We start from the raw sequence: 26,888 nt of genomic DNA on the forward strand, positions 1-26,888 counted from the left end.
TTTATTTTGCTTTTACAAAACTTTGTATAGTGATCAGACACCCATTCAGTTACTGTATTTATATGCGTCATATCATATGATTGTTGTTGTTTTGGTTTTTGGGAGCATTGGCAACTAAGGCCATATTGCTCCGGGATATGCGGTAGTCATTCCTTGACCTTGCCGCATCCTCCGTATTTGGTGGTGACGGGCTTGAACCCCGGTCTAATCAAGAAGTGTGTGCTACGCACTGCTGCTCCTTCCCACCTGGCTATGGAGGCGGCATATATATCGTATGGTGTTCGGGATTCCCCAACTTGACAAGAGGTCACGAACATTTAGCCATATACGGTATCAAAAGTTGTTAGTTGATTAATTTTAATTCAAGTTTGTTCAAATTCAAGTCATTATCAAATCAGCAATTGACATACAAAAATGTATTTGTTTATTATTGCTATTTGTATTTAAAATATAAAGTTTAAAATTAAATTAATAAAATTTTTACTGTATTTGATGGCATATAAGATGCACTTTTCCCCCGAAAAAATCACCCTGAGTCCTATATGCGGAAGCAAGCCCTCCTTCATTGGCATCTGGGTGAGCAGACAGGTTGTATTTCGCCATTTGCTCAGAATATTTTCATTTCTAAAGGATAATGGGACACCCAAGGGTACTTTTGACTTGCAGAGTTGTTTAGAATCCGTTCCAAGAAGTTTTGAAAGTCAGGGCACACAGGAAAAGCCTTAGAAAGCGATGGAAACTTCAAAATTCTTTTCCAGGTTTCTCAATAGTTCGCCAATCCTTTAAAAGGTGGCACAACCGGCAGGCCAGTTAGTTCTGTTATAGCGGGCTTTCGTGATGTTGAGTGTGTCTCAGTGTATGGTAGTGTACCTTAATTATGTGTGAAATGACTATAATCACGACAATGAATTGTAATCATTATGAGTGACTGAAATAAAACAAAGAACAGTGTTAATTGTATACCAGCTGTTTTTAATCAGAAACCCATTTCATAACAATATTGTTTTAATCTTGGCGTTTGATATTATTTTAAAGTATTTTACCCTCAGAAAATGGCTGCAAGAGAAGAGGTTGAGTTACACTCTCGGATATAAACTAAACATAATAGATCACGCTAAAAATCATGGTAACAGAGCTTTGGAAAGGTTTTTTGGGCCACCGCCTATGGAAAAACACGTCTGGCGGAAGCAAGAAAAAGAACTTCAAGCTGCTAAAAAAAGTAAACATAACCTTCGTGGTCCCGCCCCACATTGGCCAGAACTTGAAGATGTATAAAAATGGATGGTAGGGGAAAGGAATTTAGGAAGAAGTGTTTCTATCAAAATGATTATGCATAAGGCTAGGATATTAGCAGAAGGACGAGGAATTCTGAATTTTTCTGGAACAGAAGGTTGGTGTTACCGATTCGTGCAAAAGCATGGTTCATCAATGTGTACAAAAACATCAATTGCACAAAAATTACCAGCAGATTATGAAGAAATAATACTGGTATCAAACGAAAACAATTCAACAATCATAGATATGCCTTCATCGTAAATTAGTGTTGAACGCACTGCACTGTTTATTCCCTCAAGCGATCTTGGATAATATGTGGACATCAACATTTTCAATGAAACAAAAAGAAACATTATGAGTTTGTCACCTCAGAGACCTAAAGGATCATTTCCAAGGAATCCCGAACAATAAAATAAAAGTTTTAGTGACACATACTACTATTCTATTTCAACATATGGTCCAGTTCCTTGTTTGTGGCTGTGTTACTCATGAATTTTAGATGCTGCATATTGCCAACCATGCTAGCTGTTTTCAAATATTAAAAGTCAGTGGCATTCCGGACTACGATATTGGAAAAATTTATCTTTTCGGATAAAATCTCAGTGTTTCTTAACATCATATTGAGGCATGTGCTAATACTGTATACATGAAATGTGGCAAAAGAACGCAATGATTGATAAAGATCTTGAAGAACAAGTAAGATACAGGTCCTCACATTTTGGAAAATGGTACTAGAACGGTTATTTCAAATAATGCTTATGCTGGCTAAAAATTCTTTAGTATTTCGTGGTCATCGGGTAGGATTTTCGGAAGATCACAACGGCAATTTTTTTATCGCAAGTCCATTTACTTTCCTACTATGATGACATAATGAAACAAATTATTAATAAGCCATCTGGTTTAGTAACTTATTTAAGCCCCGCTATCCAAAATGAGTTAATAGAATGTTTAGGTACCAAATTAGCAAAAGAATTAACACTCAAAATTAATTCAGCACCATTCTATTCACTAATTTTAGATACTACTCAAGATCTCCCAAAAAAAGATCAATTAAGTGTTATTGTACATGTTCACATAATTTGCAACGAAAATGAAAAATCCAAAGTTTTTGAAATTTGTGAAATGTTTTTAGGATTCTATGACATGAATGATCATTTGGCAGAAATGATGATGGATAATATAATGAAAATATTACACAAACTAAATATTCCCATTGAAAAATGTTATGGTCAGGGATATGATAGGGCTAATGCCATGAATGGGTTTATAATGGTGTGCAGTCACGTATTAAAAGGATCCAATCAAATGCAGAGTACATTCAATGTGCAAGTTACAATTTAAATTTAGTTATAAATGATAGCATAAACTGTTGTAATAACATTTAATCATTTTTCAACATTCTTAAAAATTTGTATAATTTTTTTGGAAATAGTACAAAAAGATGTGACCTTCTTTCTAAATTTACTGGGGAATCTGAAGTTGCATTAAAAACTCAACCCTACTCGCTGGTCTGGTAGATTACAGTCTATAACAGCATAAGTTTGTTTTGCAGATATTATAAAGGCTTTGACAGAAATTAATCTTAAATCAACTAAAAAAAGCAGACTGAGACCACTTAGAATAATGAAGCAAATGATGACATTTGATTTTATTTTCATTTGTATATTTTTGAATAACGTGATGTGTGAAATTAATTATGCTTCAAAAACGCAGCAGAAGCATGACATAGACCTTGATTAATGTACTTCTGTATTGGATCGAGTCAGTAAAAATTTACAAAACATTCGAAATTCTTATGAACAAATTAAATACGAATCTGGGCAAATTGCCAAGAAGTTCGGAGTAGATTCCAAATTTGAATACAAATGACAACGTAGAACTAAAAGGCAGTACAATGAATTAGCTTCAGATTTTTTGTTTGATAATAGAGATCAGTTTTTTAAAATCAGTGTTTTTTCCTATGTTTTAGACAAAATTATAATACAAATTAAAATTGTTTCAAAAGTATGAAGTTAGTAAAAAATTATTTTGCAGTACTAAAACCGAAAAAAATAATGTCAAATGCTGATATATTGAGTGTGAAAATCTCAAAAAAAGTATTCATCTGCATTCTCTCCCCAACTGCCAATTCAAAATTGTAATTTAATTACACTTTTTAAACAAGATTTATCAGAGACATGTCTATCAGACAATTTTTTTATTTGTTAATTTCAAAATATAGTGCTCTAGAAAGTGACTTTTCAGAAATATTTACTTTATTTATGTTATTTTTTACCCTGCCCATGTCAGCTGCCTCTGCCGAAAGATCATTTAGTAAATTACGAATAATAAAAGAAATGCTATTGGTCAAAGTAGACTGCAATCTTGCAATGTTGGCTATTGAGCATAAATATGTCAGTAAAATGTATTTAAAAGATATTATTAATGATTTTGCAAATGTAAAAGCACAAAAAGTAACAATTTAACTTTTTTCATAAATTTATTGGTTATAGTATAATTTTTTGTTTGTCAATTGTATTTAATAAGTAGTATCATATTGTAATATTAATTTTCATGTTTTTGATGTTTGTAAAATTATAAAGAAATCGTAAATAAAATACATATTTATGTTATTAAAATGATTCAACATTTTTTTTTAAATTATACCTAATTAAAATTTATTTAAATAAAAATAAGGGACCCAAAATGATTTCTTGCCTAAGGGCACAGAAAACTTAGCTACCCCATTGAATCAGATTATACTATATTGTATTAGTGGAATTACATTAAATGTTCACACTTTTACTTGTTTTGTTGTTGATTTTATGAATGATCGAATAACGACCGTTTTTCTCTTATTCCCCTGGAAGGTCGTTATATAGAGCTTCGACTATATTACATTCATATATGTGAAGGGTTAATGATTTTATCTATTTTATGTAATTATTTTTTCTATGCAATAATAAATCTGAAATAGAAATATGCTTCCTATTAACTCTTATATGACAAATACAGTGTGATTCAGGAGGAATAGTAAATATTTTGGGAGGTTATAGTTCGATTATGCTGAGTAAAAATGTTCATATAAACATGTGTCCAATTCTCAATGGATACAGAGATACAGCTGTTTGAAACTGGCATGAACAAAACCATCATGAGAGGTATTAAAGAATGATAAATGACTTGTTTGTATTTATTGACTTTTTGAATGATACAAAACGCAAATTGACAATTTTTTTACAGTTCACAATAAATATTTGAAAATCCCACCACAAACCTCAATGCACTTTGCAACTCTTGTGGTAATATGACATGTTGTTCTGAAGTTGTCTTGGTGTTCCTTTCTGAGGGCAGCAGTATCCAAAATGCGAGCGAGCAAGTAGTCTCTTATATTCACCTTTTCTTTGTATACTGTGCTTTTCATCCATCCCCACAAACAGAAATCTAACGAAGTGAGATCTGGAGACCTTGGTGGTCAATGAATGAGACCACCACAGCCGATCCATCATTCAGGGAAAGTTCAATTTAGATATTGTATCACCAGACAGGTACAATGTGCAAGAGCTGAAACAGTTATGCTGAAAGTATATACCAATCTTTGTAGCCAAGGGAACATAATCCAATAATAGTAGTTCTTTTTGCAGAAATTATAGGAAATGGGCCTTGTAAGATGATTTTGTAACACAACAGGCCCAATCAACTGATTGTCAATGATACCGCACCACACATTTACAGAGAAGAGATGTTGAAAATTTGTTTCTACAGTGGCATGTAGATTTTCGTCCAACCACATATGAGAGTTATGGGTGTTTTTGATACCGTCATGGGTGAACGTCGCTTCATCGCTGAATAGTATTAATGGAATTAATCAGAGATTAGCATTTACCCACCGACAAAATTCCAATCACTGGGCATTGTCTCCAGGTTGAACATGTTGCATCCGCCTGTGTGTGAAATGGATACAAGCCATGCTCACGTAATGTTTGCCATACTCTTGTCTGTGGAGCACTGATACGCATAGAAATTCTTTTTGTGCTAATAGTAGGACTACATTCCACAGACTGAAGAATGTGTTCTATTTCATCCACATTTTGTTCATTTGCACGTTCAGAAGAAATATGAGTGCTAGGAACTGTACCAGTCTCATGCAGTTTGGTGTAAACGCTCTTGAATCCATTATTCTGTGGTTAGGAAACCGTCGACAGTATTCTCCACAAGCAGTGGTAGCAATTCCACATAAACCACAAATAAAAGCAAAAACAGCATATGTAAAGATGTGCAACATTCTTAACAATACTTCTAACACCAAACAGCATTAGGTTATAACTGCTTCTTGGTCACATTTGATTCAGGGAGCTGTGCGCACCATTTCAAACAACTATCTCCATATCTATTGAGAACTGAACACATTAATATGAACTTTTTTACTCAGAATAATTGAAAAAAAAAAAATTTATATGATTTTGCATAGCCAGTGTCATTGTTACCATCAAACTTGATAAACAATCAAAAAAATAAAACTAGCATTAAATAATAATACTGATATGAAATTCAACTTTGAACATATTAACTTTTTTTCCCCATTTAATTTTAGATAGAATAAATAGCATTAAAATACTTTATTATGAAAATCTACTATAATTTTTTTAATACTAAATATTCTTACAAAACTATATGGCTAAGGTAAAGAAAGCCAACATGAGAACCACAGCAAACTTTGGGAAACTTACCAGGCAAACCCGTTTCCTGCTACCACAGTTTCTCCCTGCATTCTCTGTAAACAGATGATGCATGTTATCAGTAGTGGCAGTAGAAGTCAATAACGATGTACTGATTAGCTTTTTTCTCGTTATTAAAAGCAGATTATTGGAGTTCATGAGTGGGCTGAAATTTACTTACGGGTACACCCTCCAGACTGCCTCAGCCTTAGGGTGTTTATCCCCCCCTTCCTGCTGTTTTGAGCACTGATACGCGTAGTATCAGTGCTCAAAAGTATCACTCTGTAGCCAGGTGGGCAGGAGCAGCAGTGCATAGTGCACACTTCTTGATTAGACCGGGGTTCGAGCCCGTGACCACCAAATACGGAGAATGCGGAAAGGTCAGGGAATGACCACCGCATATCCCCGGAGCAATATGGCCTTAGTTGCTAATGCTCCTAAAAACCAAATAACAACAACCCGCTGTTTTAAAATAGAAAAACAACTTCTACTGCCACTACCGATAACACGCACCATCTGTAGAAGTTGTTATCATAGTTTAAAACAGCGGGAAGAGGGGATAAACACCCAAAGATTGAGGCCGTCTGGAGAGGGTACTCATAAGTAAATTTCAGCCACAAAGACATTACACTCATGAACTCCAATAATCTTCTTTTAATAATGAGAAAAAACTAATCAATACATCATTATTGACTTCTACTGCCACTACCAATAACATGCACCATCTGTTTACCACGAATGCAGAAAGAAACTGTGGTAGAGGGGAAACGAGTTTGCTTGGTAAGTTTCCCAAAGTTTTCCGTGATTCTCGTGTTGGCTTTCTTTACCTTCACCCACTATACATTTTTAAACATATTTGGTCTGGACTTAATATCATTCAGATATGAAGAGCATACAAGAGGAAATCTTACCAATTAATGGCTGATAGAAAGTAGGCTGTAAAACAGAAACTAAATGATTTCTAGTAACTTGTCCTAGGATTGCTAATGACCATACCAAATCCAACCAAACAGAATCCACACCAATACGTTCCCTTGTAAGTTGAGGGAGCAACTTATTGAAAATGGAGTTTACTTCTTCAGGAATATAATTTACTTTTGCAAGAGCTAGTATATATGAGACAACTTCACGGATTCCACAAGAATCTAAATGTTCTTGAATCCATTTTCCACATTCTTCCAGAAGTGCTATAAAATAATATAAATATTAAAAAATAAATAAGCAAAAAAACCTAAAATATATAGTACCACATTACAATGAGTTACCAATTAATAAACTGGAATTCAATCTTTTGGTTAGCAGCTTAAAATTGAAGAGGGAAAAAAAAAAAAAAGTCTGAAGAAAACAATAAAATGTGAAAAAATCCTGAAAAAAAATATATATTTTTTGCCATTAATTTCACAGTAGGAAAATACAACAGGTGATTATCTGCCATTATTTATGCAATCTCCGATTTCAAACAGTAGTTCTGGTAAACAACAATAGAAAAAATTTTTGTTCTGTTTTGTTTTTTTTTGAGGTATTTGTTTTGTTACATATATAATCCCAGTTATTCTCTGGTCAATGCAGGACTGGATAAAGGTATACTATAATCCCAGAGTAACATATTAACTCTGTGGTACCACACTGACAGTGGTAGAGAATGAAAAGGATCAGGGGGTAATTGTGCAGGCAGATATGAAGTTTTCTGAGCAGTGCAGACGGTCTGCAAGAGTAGCTCATAGTGTCTTGTCAATGATATACAGGAATTTTTCTAACAGGGATAAGGAGGTGATTATCCCCTTGTATAAAGCAATAGTTGTTTCTCTGAACAGACTATAGTAGTGATACCAGACATATTTATCAAGAATTAAACTGCCAATTTCATTGCCTACCTGATTTAGAACCACTAGGAGGACTGTTGGTTTTGGATGGTTGTAAGTTGTGCTCTGAAAAATCTTGGAAGCTACTAGGCTTTTCATACCAACAAAAAATTTTGTTCAAGATTTAGGCCTAAATGGATGTCAGATGAACTAATCAAACATATGACGAAGAAGAAAAATGCATAGGATACATATTAGTAAATTAATAAGAGGAGTTTACCTCAATGTAGTACGTAGAACACTTCCGTATGATACCCTCCAGAAATTAAAACGGAAAAAACGAAAAAATCGACAACTTACCGGTACATTAAAGTAAAATATAAATAATTAAATAATCAATTTAACACAATTCAAAATCAATTTAAAACAATTAAAATTCAAATTAACGCAATTAAAAGAATCTAACGAAAATATTCAAAACGATTTTCCTTCCTGAAGCTGACAATGCTTTTCAACCGACTGTCATGAACACAGGAATGAAAATTCCTGTGTTCACGACAGTCGGTCGAAAAGCATTGTCAGCTTCAGGAAGATTCAGAATTCAATAATCAATTTAACACAATTCAGAATTGATTTTGAATTGTGTTAAATTGATTATTTAATTATTTATATTTTACTTTAATGTGCCGGTAAGTTGTCGATTTTTTCGTTTTTTCCGTTTTAATTTCTGGAGGGTATCATACGGAAGTGTTCTACGTACTACATTGAGGTAAACTCCTCTTATTAATTTACTAATATTATTATCAACGTAGAACATATTGAGTATTACAGCTCTGATTCATACTATAGGATACATATAAATTATGTGTTACAGAAGCCTATGATAGATATAAGTGGTCTGTAAACAAGTTACAAAGGAGGTTAGGCAGGCGAAGGCAGAAATCTTTGGCAAAGGATGCAAAGAAAAACAGCAAAGAGTTCTTTACTTATGTAAACTCTAGAAGGAAGGGGATGAATCAGATTGGTCACTTGATATCAATGATTCAACTGTTAATGATCCTGCCCTGGTAGCTAACAAACTAAATGAATATTTTGCATCGACATTCACACATGAGGAGTTATTCAGGGAGGGGAATGCCAGAGATGTATTCAACTCTGGCAGTAAGCTAGATAATCTTGTAATAACTGAGAGTAAAGTGGAGGAGAAATTGTTGAAGATAAGCACAAGAAAGGCACCAGGGGTGGATGGAATCTATCCAGTTATATTAAAGGATGTGGCAAAGGAAGTAAGTAAACCCTTAGCCATAATTATGAGAGCTTCCCTGGACTCAGGGGAGGTACCCATGGACTGGAGATGTGCAAATGTGACCCCACTCCACAAAGGAGGATCAAAGGAAGATACAGGTAATTACAGACCTGTTAATTTAACTTCTGTTCCAGGGAAATTAATGGAGGCACTGGTTAAAGAAGCACTGCAGGATCATCTAAACAAGAATTCAGTTATAGCTCGGACACAGCATAGTTTTGTTAAGGGGAACTCTTGCCTGACCAATCTGATTGGATACTATGATGTAGTCACAAAGGAACTGGATGTAAAGAATAACTTTGATATCATATATTTGGATCTTAGAAAAGTCTTTGATACTGTTGCACATGGAAGACTGCTGCACAAATTGGAACTGTGTGGCATTGCAGGCAAATTGCTGCTATGGATAAAGGAATGGTTGAGTGGGAGAAGACAGAGAGTGGCAATCAATGGACACTGCTCTTCGTGGACTAATGTTATTAGTGGAGTCCCTCAGGGTTCAGTTTTGGGTCTATTGTTGTTTTCTGTATTTATAAATGATATTGATGATGGTATATCAGGCTTAATGTCCAAGTCTGCAGAGAATACGAAGGTTAGCAGGGTTGTTAATGACACTAATGACAGTACACTGCTGCAACAGGATCTAGAAAATTTGAGCAGATGGGCTGAGAGGTGGCAAATGAAGTTTAACATTGACAAATGTAAAGTACTACATATGGGAAGCAGTAATCCCAGAGTAACATATTAACTCTGTGGTACCACACTGACAGTGGTAGAGAATGAAAAGGATCAGGGGGTAATTGTGCAGGCAGATATGAAGTTTTCTGAGCAGTGCAGACGGTCTGCAAGAGTAGCTCATAGTGTCTTGTCAATGATATACAGGGATTTTTCTAACAGGGATAAGGAGGTGATTATCCCCTTGTATAAGGCAATGGTCAGGCCACACCTTGAGTACTGTATTTTAAGAAGGATGTCTGAGACCTTATTTTAAGAAGGATGTAGAGCTGTTGGAACAAGTACAGAGAAGGGCAACAAGATTAGTGAATGGAACAAAGGGTTGCTCTTACGAAGAAAGGCTTAAGTTTTGCAAATTACACTGTCTGGAGACTAGGCACCTGCAAGGTGATCTGACTGAGGTGTACAAAGCCTTAAATGGTTTGATCATGATCAATAATGATGGGATTCTTCCTCTTGCTCAGCATAATCGCCTGAGAGGGCATAAATTCAAATTGAGGAGAGACGGTTGTAGGATAGATGTGCAGAAGTTTGCCTTTAGCCAGCGGATAGTTGATTGCTGGAACAAACTTCCATCTGTCGTTGTAGAAGTTGATAGCTTAAATAGATTCAAGGTAGAACTTGACAAACATTTGGAGCAATTTGATGGGTGAAATAAAGGGTTTTTTTGTTTTTTTTTTCTTGGCTGATGCTATATAAGCTTGCTTTCTTGAATCATGTGCCTTTGCTAATGCTAATGCTAAACACCACTCTGTGGATATTGACTTCTGGAAGTGCTTGGTGATTCCAGTCACAACAGTGGACTAAAAATAAGTATTCGCTGTTCTTCCTTATGCTCTTTGTTGCTTTTGCTCATGCGCACTTTCAACCATTGTTAATTGCTTAAATGGTGCATCCGATAATGATATGAGTGACCTTGACAAGTGCCTTCCAGGTTCAGACAATGTGGTTTATCTTCCAACATATCACTCCCTTTTAGGAAGTGACACATTTGTTTAGCCTTTGCATACATGCATGACATTTGAAAGAAAAAAAAAACATACTATTCTGCATTACTGAAGTTCTAGTTGTGCCTGTTGACAATTGTGATTTGTTGAACAGTATACGGCTCACAATATTCCACAGGCTTTCTACTGATGTTTTTTCCATGTGTTGGATAGACTCCTTTGAACTCAGATCAGATGGAACCGATGATAACACAGAATGATCAATTTTCACGTGACACTGCTTCTGATAATGCTGAATTACAGCTAATTAACTCTACTGAGCCGGTGATTCCTGTTGACAATTCTGTGATAAATACTGCTTATGCCTTCTGCAGAAAATAACCCTCAAGTGGATACAGATCTCACCCCACCAAAGGTTAAATCTGCAACCATTATCCCTTTCATTTAATTTCCTCCAAGAGAGGCTGCAGGCTAGCTATAGGAAAGGTCTAGAACAGTGGTCCGCGAGAGAATTTTGGTGGTCTGCAGAGTAATTTAAATATTTGCAATTTTCGTGTTTATTAAAATGTTTCATTATATTCTGATTCTACTTTTTTGCAATTTTCGTCTTATTACGTTGCATGTTTATAAAAGGCCCAGTTCAATATCCGGTATTAGCGATGCTTTTATTGTAAAAAAATATAGAAAGCTATTTCTAATCGATGGCCTAGCCTGGGCACAGTGCAGTTCTTAGGTAAGTGACCAGTGATATTTTTATTTTAACTGTGCACAGTGTGATATTTAATGATATCAAAGAGCTTGAGTTTGATAAATATCTTATTTCTTGTTTGGTTTAGATTCATATAAAATAACCCCAATACGCCGCGTTGTCATGAGTTGGTTAATGAATCAGAGCCTCCGCAGCCACCACAAGGCATCATCAGGAAGGACATTAGAACTGGAGGCGGAGAGGAGAAAAAATTCAAAGTTTCAAGAAAATATGATGCGGACTACTTGAACTTTGGATTTACTCAAGAACCTGGAAGTGAACTGGATCCATGGCCGCTTTGCATTATATGTTCTGAGAGGTTATCCAATGATGCCATGAAACCTTCGAAACTCGGCAGGCACTTGCAGTCAAAACACCCAGATTTAGCTAAAAAGCCAGTTGAGTACTTCCAAAGGATGCATGAAAATTTGCAAAAGCAAAAAAGTTCATTAGCAACAATGATTGTTGAAGATAAATCCTTAGTAAAAGCTTCTTATTTGATAGCACTTCAAATCGCAAGATTTAAAAAGCGTATATGATTGGAGAAGAATTAATTAAGCCTTGCTTGTTACAAGCCTGTGAAGAGGTTTTGGGGAAACAGGCTGTCCAGAAACTGAAAGGAATTCCTATGTCCGCTAACACTGTGAAGCACAGAATTGAAGATATTGAAAATTAAGTGATTGCACTTGTGAAAAATTCTACGTTTTAATCAATTCAACTTGACGAATCAACAGACATAACTAACAAGGCAGTTCTTCTCTGTTTTGTGAGGTTTGATTGCCAAGGAGAATTAAAGGAAGAACTCCTCTGTTTGCTAATCTTGTCGAGTAGAACAACCGGCTCTGAAATTTTCAATGCACTTAATGGTTATTTCTTGAAACACAGTATTGAATGGAAGAAATGTGTTGGGATATGCACAGATGGTGCCGCAAGCATGACTGGACATCGTTCAGGAGTTGTTGCAAAAGTGAAAGATGTTGGACACCCAGACATCTTGTTTACTCATTGCATTATACATCATGAGGAACTTGTGGCAAAAAGATTATCTCCAGAACTGCACAAAATACTCTCTGATGTAATTAAAATTATAAGCAAAATTCGCCACAAAGCGCTCAATTCTCGAATATTTGAGGCACTTTGTGAAGAAATGGGCTCTCAGCATACTCATGTTCTTCTTCACGCTGAGCTGAGATGGCTGTCGAGGGGCAAAGTACTAACCCGATTGTTCGACCTGCATCAAGAAATCAAGTTATTCTTCCAGCAGCAAAATAATTCGAGGTTCCATGATCTCTTGTCCGACAATGATTGACTAGCCAAGCTTGCATACCTGGCAGATATTTTTTCTCTGTTAAACGAGCTGAACACGTCCTGGACAGCTTATGGATGTGTTCACACTGGAAGCAAAATGGATGCATTTCAAAGGAAGATATTGCTGTGGCAAACGCGGTTGGCAGAAGATCTGCAAATGTTCCCAAATTTTGATTATTATATGAAACAGGAGGATGTCAACCGACAGGTAATAACTCGTTCGATTGCACTTACAGTCGCTCACTGACTCTTTTGGTCATTATTACCCAAAGAAAGAGGACCCCAGACACGGAAATACGTGGATAATAGATCCATTTTCGGCGAAAATCGAGGATAGTAATTTGAACATGAAAGAAAAAGACAGCCTAATCAATCTATCATCCAACGACAGTCTCAAAGGTAAATTCCACTCGTCCCTAACAAGATCTCATTTTTGGCTTTCCGTAAAAAGTGAGTACTGAGCGCTGAGTGAAAAGGCCATCAAAATTTTAATTCCATATGCAACTACATACATGTGTGAAAAGACATTTTCATCAGTTACGGCAATTAAAAACAAGTACCGCTGTCGGCTAGAAATACAAACGGCTCTCCGTGTTGCAGTAACATCATTGGAGCCAAGAATCCAACCGCTTATTTCAAACAAGCAGCAACATATGTCACACTGATTATTTTGCTATAATCAATCGTTTATATGTCGAAGTGCACTCGATATTTGATAATTGTTAATATTGTTTCTGTTAATTCTTTTTTAATAAAATGAAATTTAAAATGTTTTTTTGCATTTTTCATAATGAATATATCTGTGTTTATTTATTATACTTTTTTTATCATTATAAGGCCATTATATTATTAATTATATTAACATTAATGATATCCAATTTTTTGCAAATAACTTGGAGTGCAAAAACAAGTGTATGTACCATTTCATATTTAGAATGTTACTTTTATGGAAAAAAATCATCATGGTAGTGGTCCGCGGGATAAAAGAGGTGATGTTAGAGGTGATAAAACAAGTCAAAGGGAGCGGAGCAAGCAATGCTGATTTGAAAAGTGCACCAAACCTGATTGAAAAAGTTATTAATCTATTTTTAACAAATAAAAATCGAAGACTGGATTTTATTTTTAAATAAAATTTCAAGATTACCCAAGTCCATTAATGGTAAGTGTCAAGTTAATGTTTTGTAGTATTTTTAACTTGCTTATTATTATTACTATCTATGTCTACATGTCTCATAACCAAGGCAATTTAATGTAACTTTAAAAGGCAGCACCCTCGTACATCAGAGTCATGAGCTGCCACTGGATATAAGGAATGTAGAATTGGAATTTGGGAAGTACAATGTGTACAGAAAGGATAAACAAGATAGGAAGAAAGGAGGAGGGGTTATGCTGTTAGTTAAGAAACACAAAGTCTAAGGAAGTGCATCCAGTTGATATAGAGGGACAGTGCAGTGTTGAGTCATTTTGGTGTGACATAAGCACTGGGAAAGCAAAAATGAGGTTAGGAGTTTGTTATAGGCCTAATGACTCTGATGAGTGGAATGAACAACTATACAGAGAAATAGAGTGGTTCAGTAAATAAGTGTCTTATAATGGGGGATTTTAATTTCCCAGATATTGACTGGTGGGTTGGTCACTCGCACACTAGCAAGACTTTTGGGAATTTATTGGATGATTGTTTTCTACAGCAGCATATTAGAGAGGCAACCAGAGGGAGTAACACTCTTGATCTGATTATTAGCAGTGATTTTTCATGCATAAAGAATTTACAGATAAAGGAACCAATAGGTGGCAGTGATCACAGTGTACTGATGTGAGATTTACTTAAAGATGTAACTAACATCAGGGTTAAAGGGGAGGGGTTTTGATTTCGTAAAGGTGACTACAGTGGTCTCAGAGATTTTTTAAGTTCTATACGGTAGGACCAAATGATGATGTTACCAACAGCAAATTCTAAATGGGAAGCATTCAAGGAAGTAATCTTGGAAGCTACGAGGCTTTTGTTCCAACTAACAAATACTGTTCTGGGTTTAGGCCCAAAGGGAGAGAAGACAGAGTGGTAATCAATAGACACTGCTCATCATGGACTAATGTTATTAGTGGAGTCCCTCAGGGTTCAGTGTTGGGTCCATTATTGTTTTCTGTATTTATAAATGATATTGATGATGGTATATCAAGCTTAATCTCCAAGTTTCCAGATGATACAAAGGTTGGCAGGGTTGTTAAGGGCACTACTGACGCTATGCTGCTGAAACAGGACTGGAAAAGTTGAGCAGATGGGCTGAGAGGTTGCAAATGAAGTTTAACATTGACAAATGTAAAGTACTACATATGGGAAACAGTAACCCCAGAGCAACGTATCAACTCTGTGGTACAACGCTGACAGTGGTAGAGAATGAAAAGGACCTGGGGGTAATTGTGCAGGCAGATATGAAGTTCTCAGAGCAGTACAGATGGGCTCCAAGAGTAGCTCATGGTGTCTTGTCAATGATATACAGGAATTTTTCTAGCAGGGATAAGGAGGTGATTATTCCCTTGTATAAGGCAATGGTCAGGCCACACCTTGAGTACTGTATACAGGTCTGAAGTCCTCATTTCAAGAAGGATGTAGAGCTGCTGGAACAAGTACAGATAAGGGCAACAAGATTAGTGAATAGAACAAAGGGTTGCTCTTACGAAGAAAGGCTTAAGTTTTGCAAATTACAGTGTCTGGCGACTAGGCACTGGCGAGGTGATCTGATAGAGGTGTATAAAGCCTTGAATGGTTTGAGCATGCTCAATGCCGATGGGATTCTTCCTCTTGCTCAGAATAATCATCTGAGGGCACAATTCAAATTGAGGAAAGACAGATGTAGGATAGATGTGCAGAAATTTGCCTTTAGCCAGCAAGTAATTGGTTGGTGGAACAGACTTTCATCCCTTGTTATGGAAGTTGATAGCCTAAATAAATTTAAGGCTCAGCTGGACAGGTATTTCGAATAAACGGAGGGGTGAAATGGGAGGTTTTTTTTTTTTTTTTTTTTGGCTGATGCTGCATAAGCTTGCATCATATACCTCTACTAATGCTAATGCTGTTGCAGCAGCATACTGTCATTATTGTCATTAACAAATCTGCCAACCTTCATATCGTCTGCAAACTTGGACTTTAAGCCTGAGTCACCATCAATATCATTAATAAATACATAAAACAACAATGGACCCAACACTAAACCACGAGGGACTCCACTAATAACATTAGTCCATGAAGAGAGCAGTGTCCACTGATTACCGCTCTGTTTTCTCCCACTCAACCATCCCTTTATCCCTAGCAGCAATTTGCCTCCAATGCATGCAGCAGTTTTCCATGTGCAATAGTATCAAAAGCCTTTCTAAGATCCAAATATATGATATCAGAGTTATCTCCTGCATCCAGTTCCTTTGTGACCACATCATAGTATCCAATCAAACTGGTCACACAAGACTTCCCCCTTAACAAAACCATGCTGTATCCGAGCTATAACTGAAGTCTTGTCTAGATGATCCTGCAATGCTTCTTTAACCAGTGCCTCCATTAATTTCCCTGGAACAAAAGTTAAACTAACAGGTCTGTAATCACTTGAGTTGCCCTTTGCTCCTCCTTTGTGAATTGGGGTCACATTTGCACATCCCCAGTCCATGGGTACCTCCCCTGAGTCCAAGGAAGCGCTCATAATTATGGCTAAGGGTTTGCTTACTTCATTTGCTGCCTCCTTTAATATAACTGGATAGATCCCATCCACCCCAAGTGCTTTTCTTGTGTTTATCTTCAACAATTTCTCCTCCACTTTGCTCTCAGTTATTACAAAATCATCTTGCTCACTGCCAGTTTAATTCACTTCTGGCATTCCCCTCCCTGAATAACTCCTCATGTGTGAAGACGCAAATTACTCATTTAGTTTGTTAGCTACCTGAGCAGGAACATCAACAGATGAACCATTGATATCAAGTGGACCAATCTGATTGATCACATTCCTTCTAGGGTTTACATAAGTAAAGAACTCTGCTGTTTTTCTTTGCATCCTTTGCCAAAGATTTCTCATAACCTGCCTTTGCCTGCCTAACCTCCTTTGTGACTTGGTTACAGACCAGCTTATATCTATCATAGGCTTCTGTGTCACCCATTAATTTATATGTATCCCGTGCATTTTGATTCTCTGCCACATGTCTAATTAGTTCATCTGACATCCATTTAAGCCTAAACCATGAACAATATTTCTGAGTTGTATTTCTAGTAGCATCCAAGATTAATTCTTTGAATGCTTCCCATTTTGAATTTGCTGTTGGTAACATCATCAGTTGGTCCCACTGTATAGAATTGAAATAGTCTCAGACCTCCTTAGTCACCTTTATGAAAGCAAAAAACCCTTCCCTTTACCCCTGATGGTAGTTACCTCTTTGAGTAAATCCCACTTCAGCACACTGTGATCACTGCCACCTAAGTGGTTCCTTTATCTGCAGATTCTTAATGCATGAAGTATCACTACTGATAATCAGATAAAGAGTATTACTCCCTTTAGTTGCCTCCCAAACATGCTGCTGTAGAAAACAATCATCCAATACATCCACAAAAGCCTTGCTAGTGTGTGAGTGACCAACCCACAAATTTCAATCAATATCTGGAAAATTAAAATCCCCCATTATAAGGAACTCTGATTTACTGGCCCACTCTATTTCCCTGTACAGTTGTTTATTATACTCATCAGAGTCATTAGGCCTATACCATACTCCTGCTCTCAATTCTGATTTCTCAGTGCTTACGTCACACCAAACTGACTCGTCACTGCACTGTCCAGCCATGTGGACTGGCTGTACTTCCTTGGGTTTTATGTGTTTCTTAACTAACAGCATAACCCCTCCTCCCTTCCTATCCTGTCTATCCTTTCTGTACACATTGTACTCCCCAAATTCCATTTCTGCATTCCTTATATCTGTGTGACACCACGTCTCTGATATCCCAACAATATCTGCTTTTGATGTTTTGACAAACACCTCAAATTCATCAAATTTATTTACCAAACTCCTGGCATTAGTGTACAAGCAAGTATACTTGCACCTGTTCCTATTCTTAGCTACCCTAACACAGCCCATGTGTTTTCTTGTACTGCAATTACTCCCAGCAGTCTCTGAAATCCTCTGTATTTTGTTTTCCAGGCTGCTGCTCATTCCAATAGAAGCAGTGCAAGAATCACTTTCACCCCTGGCAGCGGCTACTGTTAATCTATTAGTCCATGTATCCCTCCCAAGCTAGCTGTTTTCCGACCCAACTAACACTGCCTCAATAGTCAGAATAAGCGTGGAAAAATGTGTTGTGAAGTTATAGACCTTAAAATTATTAATTAAGAAAGAAATAAAATTGTAAAATAATAGAAATAAAATAAAATACAACTTGTGAGGAAATGGGCATTTCAATAGAAAGGAGAGGAAGAATAGGGATAAAAAAACAAATGCCAGGAGAAATGATAAATGATGCTGGACTGTCAGTTCAAGATGAAGAAGAATTAAAAATAGTGATGTATGAATGCCTGGATAGGTTTCGTTGAGAATTGGAGGTTTGGTCGAAAATGATGGACAAAATTCTTTCAACGTTTGCCATTATTCAACCGTATATCACTTGAAACTTTTCAAACATGCTGCAGAATGATAACGATTTCTCAATTTGGCACACGGTGTGTCTGTTGAAGAGGTGAACTTGTTTAAATGGAGGTGAATATACATGCAAACTAAGATGAAGTCCCTGTAAATCATCAATATAACCAACATCATTTTCTTGCAGGGATTTCTCTCCTAACCTATGCATTATGTAAAAATTTGATGTAAAAAAATTACATCAAATTTTTGAAGGTGAAGCAAATCCTAAGGAGGTACTTTGTGTTTTATCTGATTATCAAAGCAAAACAGATGATTGGCTTAAATAAAAATAAAAAAGGTTTTATAAAAAAGATACACACGGAACTTTGTGGATAAAGGAAATGGAAAGTTTAATATGATCTTAACATGGTGTGAAGGACATTCATTTCATTTATTGAGTAAAGCAGCCCCTACACAAAAGAAATCTGACAAATCTGCCATAAATATAGAAATACGTATAGTACAGTACACAATTATTTACAATACAAATTTCACATTACAAATCAACTGTTCTGTGCAATGATCATCCCCTCAGCTACAACACAACAACCCGGCAAGTAGGCTACAGCAGAAACCAATGAAGAGACACTGTCCACAGATGAGCACAAGCATCACATCCTAGAGACTGATCATCACGAGCTGGATAAGTATGCTACAACAGAAATCGATGAAGAGACACTTTCACAGTGAGCACAAGCATCACATCCTAGAAATTGATCATTGCCGGTATTCTCCAAAGGATGAAGAGTTCAATGAACAGCCATCTACCAGCAGCCAGAGAGCTCAACAGAAGTTACTCATATTAACCAGCAAAACCAAGCTGTAAGAAGGTGTTATTGCAGGATCAAATCCAAGAAAAACAACCAAGGCTTCTTCCCAACTGCATTGGCAGGAGCAGAAGGGGACACCCACCCATTAAGGAGACAGAGTACCAACATCCTGTCCACCTGTACAAAGAATTTCTCTGTTTCTATATAAAAATTAACATACCTGTGCAAAGATTTTCTCTGTTCCTATATAAAAATTAACACACTCCATGTAAAGAAGAGGGTACAGTCCACCAAAGGACAGTCCTCTTCTATTCATGACCATCCCAACTCTCGCTGTTTCATGAAAATATTAGCAGGAACATTAGGAGAAGTTCGATTCAATTGACCAGCAGACAATAAAGATGAAATGCATATGTTTGGAGAGACATCCCTGCAAGAAAATGATGTTGGCTATATTCAACTTTATAATCTGGTTGTTGCGAAGAAAGAAGAATATGAAATGCATATTTCAAAGTTAACAGAAATTTTCGATGAATTTCATCATGAAGAAATTGTATTAGAAATTGGCTGACTAAGATGTCGCTTACAAGCTACAAAAATAACTGTTCAGGCAGCACTGGCTGGGCCAGCCAAAACCATGTTCAACTGGTTCTGTCGAGCAGGGCCCTGCACTCAGATGGTCTAAGTAATAATATCATCACGTCTTTTCTGCATTTCTATCAATGAGACTCATCATCATCATCATCAGCCATTTTCAATCCACTGTAGGATGAAGGCCTCTCCAGCAACTTTCCAGTTCCTTCTGGTTTGTGCAATGGCCATCCATTTACTACCCAAAAACTCATGAATTTCATCTATCCATCTCCGCCGTTGTCTTCCAGGTTTTCTTCTAGCTGCTCTTGGGTACCAATCTGTTATTTTCTTAGTCCATCTGTCATCATGTCTTCGAGCTATGTGTCCTGCCGAAGACCATTTTAGTTCTTTAGTTTTGATAGGAATGTCCTTTACTTGAGTTTGCTGCCTAATCCATGTGTTTCTGTTCTTATCTAACAGTCTGATTCATGCCATTCTTTGCTGTGTAGTTCTCAGCTTCTCTTCCATTCTTTTGGTGGGTGCCCAAGTTTCACTTCCATAAGTCATGGTGGGGAGTATACATTGGTTCATTATTTTACATTTCAGACAAACCTGGATATTGCTCTTCAGTATGTGACTATATTTCCTGAATGCTATCCATCCAAAATTTATTCTTCTCTTGACTTCCAGCCATTTATCATTATTACAGCTAATAACTTGTCCCAGATAAGTATACGACTCCACATTTTCAATAACTGCTCCTTCAATCATTATGTCCCTTTCTGTGGCATACTTGTTCATTATTACTTTTGTTTTCCAAAATCCTTACTAACTGTGCATAACTGATTAAGATTTTCCTCTAATTCTTTGGTATCATGGCTTATGACCACATTGTCATCTGCAAATCCTAAATGGTTTAGGTACTCTCCATTCACACTGACTCCTTTCTGCGACCAGTCTAATCTTTTGAAAGCTTCCTCAAGGGTAGCAGTAAACAGCTTCGGAGATATTGTCTCCTTCTCAAACTACTTTCTCAATTTTAAATTTGCTATTATCTTTGTTTAGTCTAATAAAGAAGGTAGCGTTCTCATATATTTTCTTCAAAATCATAATATATGGGGTATCTATGCCGTGTCTTTCCTGGGCCCGAAACATTGCCTTATGCTGTATGAGTCAAATGCCTTTTCATAATCCACAAATGCCAGGCATAATGGTGTTTTATATTCATTTTCTTTCTCCATTAGCTGTGATATTACGTGAAGGTGATCCATAGTTGAGAATCCTGTCCTAAAGCCAGCTGTCTCTTTCGGTTGATTCTCATCAAGTATTCTTTCTAATCTGTTAGTAATGACCCTTGTGAACAACTTGTAGATGTGGGATAACAAGCTAATTGGTCTATAATTTCCAATTTCTGATTTATCTCCTTTCTTATGCAGCAAAACTATGATTGCATTATTCCACTGCTTAGGCATCACGCCTTTTATAATACATTTTATGAAGAGCCTTGCCAGTTTTTGTGTTATGTCTCTTCCTCCCAATTTTAAGAATATTGGGTATGTTGTATGTGTTGCTAATTTGGGATCCATCTTCCCCACTGCTGGCATCATTCCCTCGCTCCTTGTATAATTCTCTATAGTAGTCTTCCGCTATTTGAATTATGCCTTCTCTGCTACTTATAAGTACACCATTCCTATTCTTCAGTTTCAGTATCATTTGTCTTTCTGTATTACTGCTCATGGCTGCTGATTTAAGTCCTTTGTTTTCCCTTAATGCTTGTTCTACTTTTCTTGTGTTAAATCTTCTTATGTCCTCTCTGAGGCTCTTTCTAATTGCTTTGCATAACTCAGTATACTCAATTTTCTCCTTGTCAATGTTTATCTTGATCTTCATTTGTCATCTTCGGTTCATCATGACAAGTGTTTCTTGACTAATTTTTTCTTCTTTGGATTTCTTTTTACCTATAGGTTTTTTGGGCTTTATCACTTTCAGTAAGTTGTAATATTCCTCTTCTTGGTCCTGAGCAGTCTGCAGAAGCTCAAACTTGTTCTTAAGTTCCAGTACTTACTGCTTTTTCTCCTCTTCTGTTTTTTCAAAGAACTTTGTATTGTTTACTCGAGTCAGTTTTTTTTCTTTCTTTTCTTACATCTATATCAAGTGTGAATCTTACCATTTTGTGATCACTTCCAACATTTACCTTATTCAGGATGGTAAAATCATTCATGATATATCTTCTGTTAGTCAGGATGAAGTCGATTTCATTAGTTGTTAATCCATTTGGACTCTTCCGTGTCCACTTTCTGTTCTCCCTTTTCTTGAAAAAAGTTTTCATTACTGACAATCCTCAAGATTCTGCAAATTCCACAAGTCTTTCATTTCTTTCACCAATTCCAAAATTTCCTATAGTTCCCCTTCCTGCGCTGTTTTGTCTTTTTATAACCTTAGCATTGAAGTCTCCCATAATGATAGTGTAGTGGGTTTTCTTCTCATCTAGAAGACTCTCAATTTTGTTGTACATTTCTTCAACCTCTTCATCATCATGGCTCGATGTTGGTGCATAAATCATTATAACCTTTAGCTTGTACCTCTTAGAAATCCTGAGTATTAGTCTTGACACCCTTGGTGATGTACTTTTGAATTCCAGAATGTTGTTTTTTATATCTTTATGGACCAGAAAGCCAACTCCACCTTTGCTCCTTTCACTGTTTCCATTGGTGTACAGCAGATTTCCACTTGATAAACTTATAAGTGATTCATTTCTTCTTCTTCTTCTTGTTTCAGCCAAACCAATGATATTCCAATTCCTTGTCCAGCTCTAATATCCTATCTTCACCGATGAGTGATCTTACCTTGTAACTGGCCAAGTTCAGTTTCCATGCATGGCAGCCTGGTCATACCCAGAGATTCTTAGCATCCTCTGCTTCCACTCCAATCCACTCCACTCCACTCCTGGAGGACTGAGGGCCATTTGTTTCGTCATGCTGTCACATGCTGGAGGGTTTGGTCTTTTCTTCTTCATGCTGACCAGGCATCTTGAAGAGAACCACTCTACATGTTCGTTGCCACCTATGTGACGTAACAAGGCTTACCATTGAGAAGGCGTGCATGAGTGGATTTTAGGGAGGCAGGCCAACCGGACTTCTCCTAGATCTTCTGTAATAGAAAGATATTGGATCCATCAGTGTTTTAGACTGAGTGCCTGATAACACACAGAATACCTGTTCCCCTCTAAGCCCCTATATATATATATATATATGTATATATATATATATATATAGAATATTAAGGATAATAGAAAATTATTAGAAAAAGTAAATCAATCCAATAATAATACCATCAGGGGCCTAAGAAAACGCAAAAAAAAAATATATATATATATATATTATTATCGCTTTTTACCGACAATCTAGATGACTTCAACTGGGGCCAACCACCCAGAATAAAGGCAAAAAACGACAAGAGGTTCTCTGTTTCTGTGATGATCAATATATGCTAAGTAATTTAAATCTAAACCAAATATAAACCAGTATAGGCCAAATATAAATTGAATATTAATAAATCGAATGATGTTAAAGTTAAAAAAATTTAGAAATATTAGAATCAAAGGCAAGAAATATAAGTAAAATATAAATGTAAGCATATATCAATCATCGTTGACCCGACAGAGAACATAATTTAATGATTAAAATAAGATTAAATATATAATACATACTACATATTGACCGTATCTAGGACATAATGTAATAATCGTCAAAATAATGTGGTGGCCCCTATGTGATGGATATGGTAAAAATAAATAAATAATTAAATTAACGCAAAGAGAAACATGCAGATAGTAAGAAGAAAAACTAAAGGAGTAGGAGTAGTGTATTGCATGATTGCTTGCAACTGCATTGACCCATAAATATTAGTTATTGTCATTTTAAATTTCCTTCTTTCCTTTTTTATCACTAATATAATTATAAATATATATATATTTATATACACATATATAGCCTTAGTAAAGGAAGCAGCAAAAAATCTTTCTGCCCAGGGAGCAAAAATACCTTGGTCCGACACTGGTAATATATATAACTTGATAAATTATCACGGTATTATATAATAATATCCATCTACTCTTTTTGACACACTTTACTGAGGAATTCAAACAAAACAGCACAGTTGCAGTTCTTCAACTGTTCACACAACTATTGTTGAACAAAATGATATGAACAAACTTATCTTTCTTCATTTCAAATTTTTTAACAATTAAACTGCCTAGGAACATGATCAGAAATAAATCAGAAGGGAGTTCACTGTACTGCAATTTGAAGAGTGGTTCATGACTGTCTAATATCATTTTGCACACACAGAAGTTATTGGGTACTGGACAAAATATTAATATATACAACATAATACAGGAAATCAAAGGTTATACAGCACCAGGATAAACAAAAAATAAATAATAAACACTAAATCATAACATGTACATCCACTGCATACAGGTTATGCAGAACTACTACATATAAAATTTGTGACAATTATTATTATTATTATTATTAATATCCATATGATGCAAGGAAGCCTGAGGCTTATGCTGCACCAGGAAAAAAAAAAAAAAAAAGTTCCCGAGTAACCCTGAGAGAGAGAGAGAGAGAGAGTCAAAAGTAGAAGGGAATCACCAGCAAAGAGAAGAATGATGATATCCAGCTCAGGACCCTGGGTGTGCCAAGCCCATACTCACCGGATGTGAGCCCCCTGGCTGGCTTTTTCTCAAATATTTTGCAACTTCTGATGTTTCATTCCATTGCTATGAACTTTTACAGAAGCAAAACCACTGCACTCCACATCAAATGGAGATTTACAAAACACATATTAAGCTTTGTGGTTATCCACAGCTACTATCTCAGTTTACAGATGATGGCCTAACCATTTTCTTGGTTTTTATTACTATCAAGCACTACAAAAGAAAAAAACAGTGTCAGCTGTTCAATAAAATCCTATTAGTAGCATTATTAAATGCTACTAACAGGATTTTGTATCCTGCACACAAAATAATGCCACCATCCTCTCAGTAATTGGAAAATAAATTTTGACACACACAACCACATGACTAAGCAAGAAATTTCATTGTTTTCATGACATCAATCAAATTGCATTACTTTTTCATGGCCATTAATTAAATTGTATTACTTTTTTCATCACCCTGTTACAATACCATTTTCTTTTTGTTTAAAAAAAAAAAAAAGAACAAAATACTTACTTTTTTTTATTATACAATATTATCAAATGTGATAAAAACAATCAAATGTAATAAAAACACATTAATAACAGACTGCCTAAAACAGAGGTTTACAAAAATATAGTTATTTCAATAATAAAATTAGAATTACCTGGATGTCGCCATCTTAAATTACCAAAACAAATCAACAATGAAGAAATTAAGTTAGCTCTTTCCACTGAAGAAATTTCTGGTAATAGATCATTAGACAGTCGTTCTAATAAGACAGAGTCTCCAAAATTCAAATTTCTTAAAGCATAAAGAATGTTGATCTTCTGTTTAGCAGTCAAGTTTTCAGATTTCTGGTTCAGATGAAAAGATATAGCACGAAGCAATGGGGTTGGACGTCTTTTTGTTTCTGAAAGTGCACATATCATCTGATACAGCTCAAATGCCGACATGTTCTCTGTCACTGAAACAGCACCATCTTCAACTCTGTTCAGAAAACTTTTGCTGAAGTGTTTCTGCTGTCGTAAAACATCACATACATCTGAAGCATCTGTTATCTCAAGCCATCTCTTCTCTATCACTGCACTGAGTTCTTCAATATTTCCTTTTTGTATGCTATCCTTAGACACAAAATAAGAAAAACTATCCCTTAAATTTTTCATGTCCATTTTTTGGGCTTTCCATAACATCTCTCTTTCCAATGCCTTCAGCACATATGATTCTCCAGAAATTCCCAAAATTGAAAGGCTTTTCATTACCTTTAATAATGCATAATCATCTATATACTTGCATTTCTGGCTTAAAACCAAACAGAGATTCTGGAACCTTGAGTCATTCTCTAAGTCATCCAACTTAATATGCTTTTGAAGGGTCCATCTGCTAAGAATATTCAAAAGATAAATTGCTCGCTGTGGTAACAAACTAAATGAATTAGACTCTTCAAGTACGTAATCTAGTGATTCTTTTTGAAACTCAAAATTGTCTCTCAGGGAATAAATTAAATCTTTGTTTCTAACTTCATTTTCCAAATAAGAGTTGGTGTAACACAAGGATGAAACCAAAGATAGCCTGCGATGAAATATCACATTATTCAATTCACTTGATCGATGCACAACATAAAGACGAAATAGGAGAAATGACATGGCTAAGGCAGAAATGCTCTTCTGTGAATTCTGAAAGATAATCAATTATAAGAATGATTTGAAAATACTGATTAAAGAAATTAATTTCTTAATATTTTCAATAATCCCCTTAATAAAAATACAACAAACCCTGATATGGTGGAAGGATATTTTCAATGTATCCTATAAATAGAGAATTAACACTATTCTGTGCAATTAAAAAATTTATTAAAACACAGAAAAACTAATTATACAAACACATGTTCCAGCTCCTCTTTTACTGTAATGTAATACTAATTAAAACAATAAATTTACCTTCAACTACAAACATCAGACATTATAATTTTTACTAATTATAATTTATTATTATTATTATTATTATTAACACTATGCTATAAGGTGCAAGGAAGCCTGAGGCTTATGCTGCACCAGCCAAAAAAAAAAATTTTGAACTACCCAGAGAGATAAAATGGAATCACCAAGGAAGAGATATCCAGCTCAGGACCCTGGGTGTGCCAAGCCCATACTCACAAGATGTGAGCCCCTGGGGTTAAAAAGCCAACTACATCCGGTATTCCCAGGTGGTCACCCTCCCAATTTATAATTATAGTTATAATTGCACATTGTAATAATTACTCATTCCTCGAGGAAGGAGGGCTGGCATGAGTCGTGACACAAGATTGGTTGGTTTATTAATTTCTGATTTCTTTATTTCATGAAGAAATATGACACAAGTCATAACACACACACAGAA

At 35.8% G+C, this 26,888-nt stretch overlaps 1 protein-coding gene across 1 annotated transcript in view; it reads right to left on the minus strand.

Moving 5' to 3' along the window:
- Positions 1-26,888, minus strand: part of LOC150080263 (FAST kinase domain-containing protein 4-like) — a 97,433-nt gene that overhangs the window by 62,529 nt on the left and 8,016 nt on the right. Inside the window, exons 2-3 of the mRNA XM_090380669.1 lie at positions 25,177-26,185; positions 6,884-7,159 (exon numbers count right to left, since the gene is read on the minus strand). Of these exons, the coding sequence (XP_090236795.1) occupies positions 6,884-7,159; positions 25,177-26,155 (1,255 nt within the window). The 5' untranslated portion in view covers positions 26,156-26,185. The remainder of the gene's footprint in view (positions 1-6,883; positions 7,160-25,176; positions 26,186-26,888) is intronic.

Source organism: Mastigoproctus giganteus, chromosome 9 (assembly GCF_048544385.1).
Source record: "Mastigoproctus giganteus isolate SK-2022 chromosome 9, ASM4854438v1, whole genome shotgun sequence".
NCBI lineage: Eukaryota > Metazoa > Arthropoda > Arachnida > Uropygi > Thelyphonidae > Mastigoproctus > Mastigoproctus giganteus.